This window comes from Pristiophorus japonicus, unplaced genomic scaffold, assembly GCF_044704955.1.
Source record: "Pristiophorus japonicus isolate sPriJap1 unplaced genomic scaffold, sPriJap1.hap1 HAP1_SCAFFOLD_637, whole genome shotgun sequence".
NCBI classification, from domain to species: domain Eukaryota; kingdom Metazoa; phylum Chordata; class Chondrichthyes; family Pristiophoridae; genus Pristiophorus; species Pristiophorus japonicus.
In genome coordinates this window covers 124,710-133,531 of record NW_027254549.1, presented here as the reverse complement: position 1 = coordinate 133,531, position 8,822 = coordinate 124,710, and the positions used below count along the sequence as shown (strand labels likewise).

General features: G+C 46.5%; 1 protein-coding gene across 3 annotated transcripts; it reads left to right on the top strand.

Annotated features, from left to right (window-relative positions):
- Positions 1 to 1,594: 1,594 nt before the first annotated feature.
- LOC139255818 (zinc finger protein 239-like) lies at positions 1,595 to 6,015 on the top strand. 3 transcript variants are annotated; one of them, XM_070874007.1, is made up of 2 exons: positions 1,595 to 1,674; positions 4,702 to 6,015. In XM_070874007.1, the coding sequence occupies exon 2, from the start codon at positions 5,011 to 5,013 to the stop codon at positions 5,710 to 5,712; it is 702 nt and encodes a 233-aa protein (XP_070730108.1). In that variant the 5' UTR covers positions 1,595 to 1,674; positions 4,702 to 5,010; the 3' UTR covers positions 5,713 to 6,015. The 3 variants fall into 3 exon arrangements, with proteins under 3 accessions (XP_070730108.1, XP_070730110.1, XP_070730109.1); XM_070874009.1 differs by having other exon boundaries at positions 1,670 to 1,728; XM_070874008.1 differs by lacking the exon at positions 1,595 to 1,674 and adding an exon at positions 2,585 to 2,600.
- Positions 6,016 to 8,822: the final 2,807 nt, after the last annotated feature.

Sequence of the window (8,822 nt, the reverse complement as noted above, 5' to 3'; positions counted from 1 at the left end):
CCCCTCTGTTAAGGGAAATAGCTCCATCCTATTCACTCTATCGAGGCCCCTCTTAATTTTATACACCGCAGAAAAGTCTCCCCTCAGCCTCCTTTGTTACAAAGAAAGCAAACCCAGCATATCCAATCATTTCTCATAGCTAAAATTCTCCAGTCCAGGCAACGTCCGCTTAAATCTCCTCTGTACCCTCTCCAGTGCAATCACATCTTTCCTGTAATGTGGTGACCAGAACTGATCGCAGTATTCTAGCTGTGGCTTAACTAGTGTTTTACACAGTTCAAGCATAACCTCCCTGCTCTTGAATTATTCGACCGTTGGATAGCGAGTAGGAGCTGCGATCCTGGCTGATTTTCAAACCCCTGCCCCCCAGCGCAGGGACATCAAGCTCCAATCATGTCCCTATTCCTGCATACTAGCCAAGATCAGGTTAATTCAGCACTGGGTCGGGGATGGAGGCTGGGCCTTCCCTGCGAGCGCTGTGTGGACAGGTTCCAGGCGTACCCTCTCCTTCCCCTCCGCCAGTACGTGCGTTGCTGTCTTGCTGGGCAGAGGGGGCGGGGTCAGGGTGACCCGAGCGGGCAAACCTTTGTTTGGTCAGGGGTGGTGACCTTTCTGCCAGGCGGAGGCAGGAGTGGGACGGGATCTCCGATCCATCCTGTAGCCCGCGGCCTCGATCTGTCCCGCTTTTTATTGTTCTGATTGCAAGCATAGAAAGATCCCGCAATCAGAGCGCGCCCTCAGCTCCATTTACCCGCCCTCTCACAACATGGCACAGCACAGAAACAGGCCATTCGGCCCAACCGGTCTCTGCTAATTGCGGCCTTCGCCCCTTAACTCAGCACAGACCAGAAGTGAAACTGTGAGGCCTCCCCAGGTCGGTCAGCACCATGCTATACTGGGCTCGAAATGGGGGCGGGGTTGGGACTGAAGGGGATGGTATTAACAAGGAGTTGCATCCCTGTCACCCCTCCCCCTCTATCCCCCTCCCCCTGTAACCCCCTCCCCCTGTGGCCTCGCCCCTGTAGCTCCTCCCCGTAACCCCTCCTCCTATAGCCCCTCCCCCTATAGCCCGGCCCTGAAACCCCACCCCCTGCAACCCCTCCCCTCTATCCCCCTCCCCCTGTAACCACTCCTCCTGTAACCCCTCCCTTCTATCCCACTCCCCCTGTAACCCCTCCTCCTGTAGCCCCTCCCCCTGTGGCCCCGCCCACCAGCGGAACCCACAGATGCGCCTCTCTCCCGGCTACGACGTTGTCCCCCGGCCCAGCCTCGCTGTCGTCCCTGGCAAACCCCACCTCCGGCGTCTGTGCGTCACGTCCGCTCGGCGGCTGGCGAACCTGTCGCGTCGCCCCTGGCAACTGTGGAGAGACCTTTAAAAACCGCGATTAATTCATGAAAAGTTTGCAGCAGTCAATTTATCTTCATGATGCCATTCTCCGTTTTAGCATTTTATTATAAAATCAACAAATGCCAGGTTGCTTTTCTATTTTAAACATCGCCGCCTTTCTGTGACGTCAGGAGGTCGTCTCACGGGGGAGCCCAGTGCGCAGGCGTGGGCTGTATGTGGAGCATGCGCAGTGTGACTTTGATCAGAGGGGACGCGGGCTGTGATCTGACATGTAGTTTGAAGTCGAATTTGAATCAGCGGGCGCAGGGGAGCAACGTGCTCGACAGGTGGGCTTTATAAACACCTGCTGCAGGTCGCCAACCCGGACTAAGAAACAACAGGTCTCGAATTTGCAGCTCTGGGGCGTTTTCGCGGTAACAGGCCCAAACTGACGGTCGCCATCTTTGTAAAGGAGAGCTGCAGGTTTCTGCGCCGCCATCGTGATTCACCGAGCAGTAGAGCGCATGCGTGGCCATCTTTGTGAAAGAACAATGTGTAGGCGGGGTTTCAGGATCCCAGCCAGAGTCAGCACCTTCAGGGAAGGGGAACCAGTGTGTGTAGAACTGAACCCAACCAGAGTCAGCACCTTCAGGGGAGGAGAGGGAGGGGGTCCAGTGAGTGTACAACTGAACACAGCCAGAATTGGTGGTGAAAACTGGTAGTGGAGGAGAAACACTCCAGAATATAAGAAATAGGAGCAGATGTAGACCATTTGGCCCCTCGAGCCTGCTCCGCCGTTCAATAAGATCATGGCTGATCTGATGATGGACTCAACTCCACTTCCCTGCCTGCTCTCCATAACCCTTTACTCCCTTATCGCTCAAAAATGTGTCTATCTCCACCTTAAATATATTCAATGACCCAGCCTCCACAGCTCTCTGGGGCATAGAATTCCACAGATTTACAACCCTCTGAGAGAATAAACGCCACCTCATCTCAGTTTTAAATAGGCGGCCCCTTATTCTGAGACTGTGTCCCCTAGTTTTAGTTTCCCCTGTGAGTGGAAACATCCTCTCTGCATCCGCCTTGTCAAGCCCCCTCATTATCTTATATGTTTCGATAAGATCACCCCTCATTCTTCTAAACTCCAATGTGTATAGGCTCAACCTATGTTCATAATTCAACCGCCTCATCTCCGGAATTAATGTAGTGAACCTTCTATGAACAGCCTCCAATGCAAGGATATCCTTCCTTAAATACGGAGGCCAAAACTGTAAGTAGTACTCCAGGTGTGGCCTCACCAATACTCTGTACACTTGGTGCAGGACTTCTTTGCTTTTATACTCTATCCCCCTTGCAATAAACATCAACATTCCATTTGCCTTCCTGGTTACTTGCTGTACCTTCATACTATCTTTTTATGTTTCATGCACAAGGAACTCCAGGTTTCTCTGTACTGCAGCACTTTGCAATTTTTCTCCATTTAAATTATAATTTGCTTTTCTATTATTTCTGCCAAGGTGGATAACCTCACATTTTCCCACATTATACTCCATCTGCCAAATTTTTGCCCACTCACTTAGCCTGTCTATATCCCTTTGCAGATTTTTGTGTCCGCTTCACAATTTGCTGATCCACCCATCTTTGTATCATCAGCAACTTGGCTATATTACACTCGGTCCCTTCATCCAAGTCATTAATATAGATTGTAAATAGTTGGGACCTAGCACTGATCCCTGCGGCACCCCACTAGTTACTGTTTGCCAATCGGAAAATGACCCATTTATCCGGACTCCGTTTTCTGTCAGTTAACCAATCCTCTATCCGTGCTAATATATTGCCCCCAACCCCATAAGCTTTTATCTTGTACAATAACCTTTTACGTGGCCCCTTATCGAAGGCCTTCTAGAAATCCAAATACACCACATCCACTGGTTCCCCCTTATCCACCCTGCTCGTTATATCCTCAAAGAACTCCAGCAAATTTGTCAAACATGATTTCCCTTTCATAAAACTATGCTGACTCTGCTTGATTGAATCTTGCTTTTCCAAATGTCCCGCTACTGCTTCCTTAATAATGGACTCCAGCATTTTCTCAATGACAGATCTTAGGCTAACTGGTCTATAGTTTCTTGCTTTTGTCTGCCTCCTTTTTTAAATAGGGGTGTTACATTTGTGGTTTTCCAATCTGCTGGAACCGCGGCAGAATCCAGGGAATTTTGGTAGATTACAACCAATGCATCCACTATCTCTGGAGCCACTTCTCTTAAGACCCCAGGATGTAAGGCGTCAGGTCCAAGGGACTTGTCCACCTTTCGCCCCATTATTTTATCTAATACTGTTGGTGATGGTGATTGTATTAAGTTCCTCCCTACCTATAGTCCTTTGATTATCCACTATTGGGATGTATTTAGTGTCTTCTGGCGTGAAGACTGATACAAAATATTTGTTCAACGTCGCTGCCATTTCCCTGTTCTCCAATTTAATACCATCCCTTATTTGCTTAGTTAGCCACGGATGGTTATCCCTTCTCTTGCAGTCTTTCCTTCTCATTGGGATATATTTTAGTTGCGAGTTATGAAATATCTCCTTAAATGTCTGCCATTGCTCATCAATCGTCCCATTCTTTAATCTATTTTCCTAGTCCACTTTAGCCAACTCTGCTCTCATACCTTTGTAGTCCCCTTTATTTAAGCTTCGGACCCTGGTTTGAGAACCAACTTTCTCACCCTCCAACTGAATTTGAAATTCAACATATTATGGTCACTCATTCCTCGAGAATCTTTTACTACGAGATCATTTATTAATCCTGCCTCATTACACAGTACTAGTTCTAAGATAGCTCACTCCCTGGTTGGTTCCGCAATGTACTGTTCAAGGAAACTATCCTGGATTCACTCTTCCTCAAGGCTTCCCTGACCAATTTGCTTCGTCCAATCAATATGAAGGTTAAAATCACCCATAATTATTGCCATTCCTTTATTACAAGCTTCCATTATTTCTTGATTTATATTCCGTCCAACAGTGTAGCTACTGTTAGGGGGCCTATGGACTAAGCACACCGGCAACTTTTTCCCCTTATTATTCCTTATCTCCACCCAAACTGTTTCAACATCTTGATCCTCTGAGCCAATATCGTTTCTCAGTAATGCACTGATCCCAACCTTTATTAACAGCGCTAGCCCACCTCCTTTTCCTTCCAAAATGTGTGATGGGTTTGGATTTCAGCACAGCAGGAGGATCAATGTGTGGGACAGGGATTTACAGCTTTGGAAGAACAAGAGAGGAAAGAAAGTTCCATGGAAACTAGATTTGTCTATTCTGAATTTCTGTCTTGTACTGACAGTGATGAGTTTTGTTATCTCCTTTTACAGGAGGGGAGATTTTCAGACCATACATCGTGTCAAGATCTGACGGAGTCAATCATTTCATCAGGACCTGAATATCATTGGGCTTTGAAAGTGGAAGGAGAAATGCTTGTCTGTTCTGTCTGTGGGAATAGATTTCAAATATCTGTGTGACTGGAAAAGTATCGAGACTAACACACTCGAGTGAATGTTCCAGTGCACTGCCTGTGGAAAGAGCTTTAGCCAGTTACACAGCCTGAAAAAACATCGCACCATTCAAACGACGGAGAAACTGTAAATGTGTGCGTGGGCGAGGCTTCAACTGATTGTCCAACCATGGAGAGTCACAAGGATACCCGCACCATGGAGAAACCGTGGAAATGTGGTGATTGTGGGAAGGTATTCAGATCACCGTCTGAGCTGGAAATTCATCGACGCAATTACACAGAAGAGAGGCCGTTCACCTACCTTGTGTGTGGGAAAGGATTCACTCGGTCATCCCAACTTGTAACTCACCAGCGAGTTCATACTGGGGAGAGGCCATTCACCTGCTCTGAGTGTGGGAAGGGTTTCACTGATTCATCCAACCTTGTAACTCACCAGCGAGTTCACACTGGGGAGAGGCCGTTCACCTGCTCTGAGTGTGGGAAGGGTTTCACTGATTCATCCAACCTTGTAACTCACCAGCGAGTTCACACTGGGGAGAGGCCGTTCACCTGCTCTGAGTGTGGGAAGGGATTCACTCAGTCATGCGAACTGCTGAAACACCAGCGAGTTCACACTGGGGAGAGACCATTCACCTGCTCTGAGTGTGGAAAGGGATTCACTTGTTCATCCCAGCTTGTAGCTCACCAGCGAGTTCACACTGGGGAGAGGCCATTCACCTGCTCTGAGTGTGGGAAGCGATTCACTCAGTCATCCACCCTGCTGACACACCAGCGAGTTCACACTGGGGAGAGGCCGTTCACCTGCTCTGAGTGTGGGAAGCGATTCGCTCGGTCATACAACCTGCTGACACACCAGCGAGTTCACAAGTGACTGCAGGGGTTGGAATCTGCTGTTATTGCTGCTGTTAATCACATCTCGACTGAACCATGTCCATTCTGACATTTGGGGTTTGTTTCTGCTGATAACCCTATAACTGGGCTGGACTTTAATATTCTGCATATATTGCTGATGGTGTTCTCGGGGCTGCAATGTCCATTTTAAGAAACGCTGTGTGTTATCTTTCCCCTTAATTCAGCGACTCTCAACAGAAATTTAGTGTGTAATAAAATTATGAACTTTTATTTTAATCCTCAATTGATCTTTGGTTCAAAATCTACAATGGTGTGTGAAAGTTTCCACTGAATAAAATCTCCAATTACAAAGAGCTTGCTAACAATTCTTACTGACTTGCACATTACACACAGTGGCCCCTCCATTATCCACCAGAAAGAAGGGCAGTGGGAATTGGTGGGGAATCAGTGTCCCCAAATATTGCCCTTCCCGTCTGGTGTAGCAATCCCCTCGGCACAGGAATGGAGACAAGTCCAGACCAAACCGGTGTGCAGTACTCCAGGTGTGGTCTTACCAATGCCCTGTACAGTTGTGGCAGGACTTCCCTACTTTTACACTCCATCCTCCTTGCAGTAAAGGCCAGCATTCCATTTGCCTTCCTGATTACTTACTGTACCTGCTAACCTTTTGAGTTTCATGTAAAAGAACCCCCACATCCCTCTGTACTACAGCATTTGGTAATTGTTCCATTTAAATAATTTGCTTTTTTAGTTTTCCTACCAAAGGAGGTAACCTGACATTTTACCAAATTATAGTCCATCTGCCAGATTTTTGCTCACTCACTGAGCCTATCTATATCCCTTTGTAGATTCTTTGCGTCCTCCTCACAACTTGCTTTCCTACCTATCTTTGTATCATCAGCAAATTTGGCTGCATTACACTCGGTCCCTTCATCCAAGTCATTAATATAAATTGTAAATAGTTGAGGCCCCAGCTCTGATCACTGCGGCACCCCACTAGTTACAGTTTGCCAACCTGAGAATGACCCATTTATCCCAACTTTCTGTTAGTTAGCCAATCCTCTATTCACGCTAATATGTTACCCCTAGCCTCGTGAGCTTTTACCTTGTGCAGTAACCTTTTGTGTGGCACCTTATCGAATGCTTTCTGGAAATGCAAATATACGACATCAACTAGTTCCCCTTTATCTACTCTGCTTGTTACATCCCCAAATAACTCCAGCAAATTTGTCAAAAATGATTTCCCTTTCATAAAACCATGCGTGACTGCATTATGATTTTCTAAATGTCCTGCTGCTACTTCCTTTAATGATGGACTCCAGTATTTTCCCAATGACAGATGGTAGGCTAACTGGTCTATAGTTTCCTGCCTTCTGATGCCCTCCTTTCTTGAATAAGGGTGTTATATTTACACTTTTACAGTCCGCTGGGACCTCTCCAGAATTCAGGGAATTTTGGTAGATTACAACCACTATCTCTGCAGCCACTTCTTTTAAAATCCTAGGATGCATGTCATCAGGTCCAGGGGACTTGTCCACTTTTAGTCCCATTAGTTTGCTTAGTACCTTATCTCTAGTGATAGTTTTAAGTTATTCCTCCCCGCTCCGCCACTGCAATAGTGCCTTGATTATCAACTGTTGGGATGTTTTTGGTGTCCTCTACCGTAAAGACTGATACAAAATATTTGTTTAAAATCTCTGCCATTTCCAAGTTCCCCATTATTAATTCTCCAGTCTCGTCTTCTAAGGGACCAACATTTACTTTAATCGTTTTCTTTTTATATACATGTCGAAGCTCTTACTCTCTGTTTTTATATTTCTTGCTAGTTTGCTCTCATATGCTACCTTCTCTGTCTTTATCATATTTTTAGTTGCCCTTTGCTGGTTTATAAAAATTTCCCAAACCTCTGGGCTTCCACTGTCCTTCGCCACATTATATGCCTTTTTTTTCAATTTGATACCATCCTTTACTTCCTTAGTTAGCCAGGGATGGTTCATCCTTCTCTGAACATCTTTATTTCTCACGTGAATAAATCTTTGCTGAGAGTTATGAAATATCTCCTTAAATGTTTGCCACTGCGTTTCTACAGTCTTAACCTTTAACATATTTTCCCAGTCCACTTGGTGTCAGTGACGAGGGTTGGTTTATATCACATGGCAGGAGCTTGGTGTCAGACTGTGGGGTTGGTTCAACCTTCTTTGACCTGACCAAGGCCTTTGACATGGTCAACTGTGAGCGATTATCGAGTGTACTCTACAAATTCGGCTGTCTCAAAAATTTGTCACCATCCTCCGCTTGCTTCATGATAACTTGCAAGCCGTGATCCTGACCAATGGATCCACCACAGACCCAATTCATGTATGAACCGGGGTGAAGCAAGGCTGTGTCATTGCACCGACGCTCTTCTCGATCTTCCTTGCTGCAATACCACTTGTCACTATCAGTAAGCTTCCCGCTGGAGTGGAGATAATCTGTAGAACAAACAGGAAACTGTTCAACTTCCATCACCTTCAGACCAGATCCAAGGTCGTGCCATCCTCTGTCCTCGAATTACAATATGCAGATGACGCTTGCGTCTGCGTTCACTCGGAGGACGAACTCCAAACCATCATCAACACTTTCACCGTAGCGACTGAGAGCATAGGCCTTACACTAAACATCCGTAAAACAAAGGTGCTCTATCAACCTGCTCCTGCCACACAGCACTATCACCCCCCATCCCCCTCCCCCAATTATCAAAATCCATGCTGAGGCCTTGAACAATTAGGACCATTTTTCATACCTCGGGAGCCTACTGTTAACAAGGGCAGATTTTGATAACTAGGTCCAATACTACCTTCAGTGTGCCAGCACAGCCTTTGGTCGCCTAAGGAATAGAGTGTTTGAAGACCAGAACCTTAAAAGCGGCACAAAGCTCATGGTCTACAGAGCAGTAGTGATACCTGCCCTCATATGTGCTTCTCTGACATGGACTATACAGTAGGCACATCAAAGCACTGGAGAAGTACCATCAACATTGCCTGTGAAAGGTCCTGCAAATCCATTGCTAGGATAGGTGCATCAATGTCCTCGCACAGGCCAACATCCTCAGCATTGAAGCATTGACCACACTCGATCAGTTACAATGGA

What these genes read in the sequence shown, in the direction of transcription:
- LOC139255818 (XM_070874007.1), top strand. Translation starts at nt 5,011, where the DNA reads ATGGAGAGTCACAAGGATACCCGCACCATGGAGAAACCGTGGAAATGT.